At 45.4% G+C, this 4599-nt stretch overlaps 1 protein-coding gene across 1 annotated transcript in view; it reads right to left on the reverse strand.

Annotated features, from left to right (window-relative positions):
* Positions 1 to 3805: 3805 nt before the first annotated feature.
* LOC102851224 (ubiquitin-like protein 5-like) overlaps positions 3806 to 4599 on the reverse strand; it is a 3022-nt gene continuing 2228 nt past the window's right edge. The window contains exon 4 of the mRNA XM_006898758.1: positions 3806 to 3849. Within this exon, the coding sequence (XP_006898820.1) occupies positions 3806 to 3849 (44 nt within the window). The remainder of the gene's footprint in view (positions 3850 to 4599) is intronic.

Here is a 4599-nt window from a genome sequence, read left to right on the forward strand (position 1 = left end):
CATGCCGCTTCGGAGGCGACCGGAGTCGGCGGCCCAGGGGAGAGCCAGCGGGGCGGCGGGCGCGGCCGGGAGACTCCTCTTTCCTCACAAGGACAGTGTCAGGACAACCTTAGCGTCAGCAGTCGGTCGCGACCAGGAGCAAAAAGACCCCAGCAAAGAACAAACTTTAAAGTTCTGGGTTAGAATAGGGGGTGACGCTGTGAGGGCGAAGTTTGAAGCTCGGAAGGCGGGGCCCAGCCTCGGAGGGCGGGATCGGGTCTTGGAGGGCGGGGTCAGAACCGGGAACGAGGCTCGCGGGGCGGAACGAGAGGGGGGAACGAGGCTAATGGGCGTGGTGTGACGTGAGAATGAGGCTGTGGGGGCGTGGTAACGGATCGGAGGGTGGGGTTATAAGCGGGAACGAAGCTCTAGAGGCGGTGCTACAGGCGGGAAAGAGGCTCGTGGGGCGAGGCTACAGGCCGGAACGAGGCTCGCGGGGCGGGGCTACAGGCCGGAACGAGGCTCGCGGGGCGGGGTGAGAAGCGAACAAGACATTCCTAAGGCGGGACTTAAAGTGACCCATTCTGCCCTGTCCGCTGGGAGTTCTCAAGTCCATGGATCAAGATGGCAGTCTAGAAGGCTTGGTTGATCCACAACACACAGGCAGTAGTATTCAGGTATTCAGGCAGCTGGATGAGGTCAGATGCAGGATTTGGAGCAGAAAAATTCAAACCTCCCCCATGTATTCCCATGTTGCTTATAGTCCATGCCCACAAGCAAACCAAAGGTGGTCACTCGGGTCCTATCTCCTAGTTAGAGATAGTGTCTTATTAACATTCAGGCAACTCTTTCCATAAGGAGATCACAAACACAGGTAAAAACTATTTCTGGTCATGGTTGGAAGGCGGTGCTCTGGCCTAGTACTAAGCTGTGCTGCCAACCCAAAGACACACAGTCTGACTCCACCAGTTGTTCTGAGGTAGAAAGATGGGCAATCTCCTTTCTTGTGATTTACTACCTCTGAACGCGTGCTGGAGGGTCAGCCAGGAGTCATTTCTGACTCAAAAAGTACACACAACGTAGTTGGAAGGGCCATAGAAAATAATGTGCTGTATCACTCTTTCCTTAGTAATTTCTAGCAAGATTTCTTTGACCCTAGTGTGTATATGTTGCCAATATTAAATCAATCTTATACCATGCGATCAACTGCCTTTGAAAACCCACTGGGGGGTCAGCTAACTTTATGGCACACATCAACAAGTATGTATGTGTACACACACAAAGGGAGTTTCAGAATTACTAAACCAAGGTCCTAGGAGGTGCAAACTAGACTCCTTGGTTTTAGCCTGAAGTATCTTGTCAAGACACTTTTTCCAAGTCAAGTTTTCTTTCCCATTCATTAAATGGGATTCATTTGTAACTCAGGAATTTACTGGACAGTTTGCACTCCATCTACCTTCCTGTATCCTGAATGATAAATACAGTCATATATCCACTACCACAGGTCCAAGGAGGACAGCCCCATCACTCAAAAGTTCTCATTCACTGCTTTTTCATGTACAATAAAGAAAAATAATTTAAAAGAATGAAGAGACCATAATGTGGAAAGATGTGAAAGATAAAGCACTGAAAAAAGGTAAGCTGTTGATAAATGACTACGAATAGTTCCCTGTTTACAACAGGGTCCACTCTCGTGACTATCTTAAGTTGGTTTAATGCAAGTAAAATTCTTTCTCCCTCGTTATTTATACTGTATTACCAGGATCTCTATAAACTGAATCTTTGTCTTTGGGGTTGGCAAAGGAATGATTAGCCAACTATACACTGCAATATTCTGTGTAGTACTTATCTCAATTACAGAAAAACTATACACTTTATCACAGAAAATGTCAAGATCCACTAAAAAATGTTATGATTGCTATTGGGCGGACATCTTTTTTTTTAATGGAAAGCATATTTACTCTGTAAATTTTCTCCTATAATGTACATATTTCATCAATTTAGATGAAAAACTACTCAAACCTTTATACAATTCACAATACAAGTTTGATTTTTTTTTTCTGTTTTTATGGATGGACATCTTAAGGAATAAAAAGCAGTATTTAACACTTGGATTGTTCTAACAAGCAGACATTATTAGCATAAACAGTTTAAAAATTACCAGTAAATTCAAGTTTATATGAATACACTGAAAAAGGCCTGACTTCGAGAAAAATGGGGTGGAGAGAGGTTTTTGACTTGCTCACTTATTTGAAACGAACAAGGAATCTGGCTCATTAAGACTGTCTTGTAATTGAAAAAGGGAGCTCCGGTGGCTTAGTAATAAGGAACTGTGCTGTCAACACAAAGGTATGCAGTTCGACACCTACCAACTGCTCCACAGGAGAGATGGGGCATTTTCCTCCCATGTGATTTACTGCCCCTGAAACCCACTGGAAAGGATCAGCTATCCATTTGTTTCAGCTTGACAGCACACAACAACAACAAAAAAATTGAAAAATCTTGTTTTTAAACAGAGCCAGTTAAGAGAGACACTGAGCAGGAAGACCAAGGGCTCCAGAGACAGGTATTTCTGACACATCAGAAGGAATGGAAATTCAGAAACAGAAGAGAGACTGGGAGGAGGTAACAGAGACCAGAGTCCATCTTCAATGAGCTATAGGCCAGCAGCATCCCACACGGCAGGCCGTCCATCTTCCAAGGTTAGTGGTGCAAAGGAAAAGGGACTGGGTGGGACTAGGACAGGTCAAGGAGAGAATTAGCTAGGGAATATAAAGGGGCCGGAGGGGTGATGGAGCAAGATTCTGGGAGAGGGTTCTTAGAATGAGGTGGGTCCAGGTCCTGTTCTTACTTGTAAGATAGGACAGGATCAGTTAACAGCAGGATCTGTGGCCAGAGGCACAGAGGTGGGACACTGGTGTATTGTCTACTCACATGTAGAGTAAGGAGGTCAAGGTAAGTTAGCAACAAGATGTGCCAGACAGCATGCTGTTTTCACCCCACCACTGGGTCCCAACGATGCTGACTTTTTCTGGGAGGAAACTGAACATAAGAGGTTGACTTACCAGAGCCCCACAGCTAATGAGCAGAATTCCCACCCAGCTGCTCTGCTGCCCGTGAGGCAGGGCTCTTACAGCCTGTGCCACATGTTTCAAGTGCCAGCAATCTGTTGCTGTTTAAGCATCCTTTATCTCGTCAACACCTACAGCACACTAAGGAAGGAAACACTACTTACATGCACTCACTGCTGTCTAGGCGGAACTGACTCATAGCTGAGCTTCCATTGGGTTTCTAAGGCTGTCAATCACACAGGCTGCCCAACCTTCTTCCTCTGAGCCTCTGGAATCCCAACAGCCTTTGGGTTAACCGCACAACTCCCTATGCCTATGGTCTGGGCCATTGGAGCGCCCAAAGACTCTTTGTGGAGAAGGAACTGAAGAGTTAGGGAGGTGAAGGAATGTGCCTAGGGTCATTTATCCTGTTGGTGGCTGAGCTGGGATTTCATCTACCCTCTGAATCCAGAGCCTTTCTTTCTAACCCCTCCACCTACTGCTCCACCCAGAATTTCCCTGCCCTATTAAAATTACAATACTCTTGATTCTATAAAGAATTGGAGCTCTGCTTTCCCACACTGACCTTGTTAATAATTCTTACTGAGTAAAATGGACAAACAATGCCCCTCCCACTCTCCCACAGCTCTCTGATGAAAATGAGGACAACAACACAGCATCTAAGCTTTTATTAAAGTTTTTAAAAACAAGCGTCCATGCCAGTCCGAGGATAGTGGTGGGGGAAATGGATGGGTAAGAGAAGAAGGAATTCTGCCTTATTGGTAATACAGCTCCAGGTTCATCCCATCGTGGATTTCATCTGAAGTGAAAGCGTTAAGGAATCCTCCAGTTAAGGGTCCCATTACCACCCCCTTCACCCACTCACAGCTGGGTCAGGATGAAAGTCGAAAGCTGAACCACAGTTCCCTCTCCAGTGCTTTGCACAACAAACATGGCCTGAATCTCACTCCACCTTGACCTCCTTTCTGCCCCAACACTCAAGTGGAGCCGGACTGTCTACTACACATACCGGTGCTCTGTAAGAAATCATTTTCAAACAACAAATGCTGGTGAGATTGTGGAGAAACTGGAACACTTATTCACTGTTGGTGGGAAGGCTGTACGGCGCTTTCTCAAAAAGTTGCAAATAGAAATACCATTAGACCCAGCAATTCCACTACTGGGAATATACTCCAAAGAGACCATAACTGACACCCGAGCAGATATATGCACACCCATGTTTAATGCGGCTTTGTTCACAAAAGCAAAGGGTTGGAAACAATGCAAGTGCCAATCAACAAACGAATGGACAGAGATATTGTGGTATATTCACACAATGGTATACTATGCTACAATGAAAAACAAGGAACTCATGAAATATATAAATCAGTTGACTCTGAAATAGCTCAGTCACAAAAAGACAAACACTGCATAGTGCCACTGTTGTAAAACGGGACTGACATCAGGGTTGGGGAAAGAGGGGATAAATGTATACTACATTGAAACAGATGAGGAAGAGACCTGTTTAAAAGGGATATATGATTAGGTATTATTGTCATGAGAAGAGTCC

This window comes from Elephantulus edwardii, unplaced genomic scaffold (assembly GCF_000299155.1).
Source record: "Elephantulus edwardii isolate Elephantulus edwardi_28Jun2011 unplaced genomic scaffold, EleEdw1.0 scaffold00237, whole genome shotgun sequence".
NCBI lineage: Eukaryota > Metazoa > Chordata > Mammalia > Macroscelidea > Macroscelididae > Elephantulus > Elephantulus edwardii.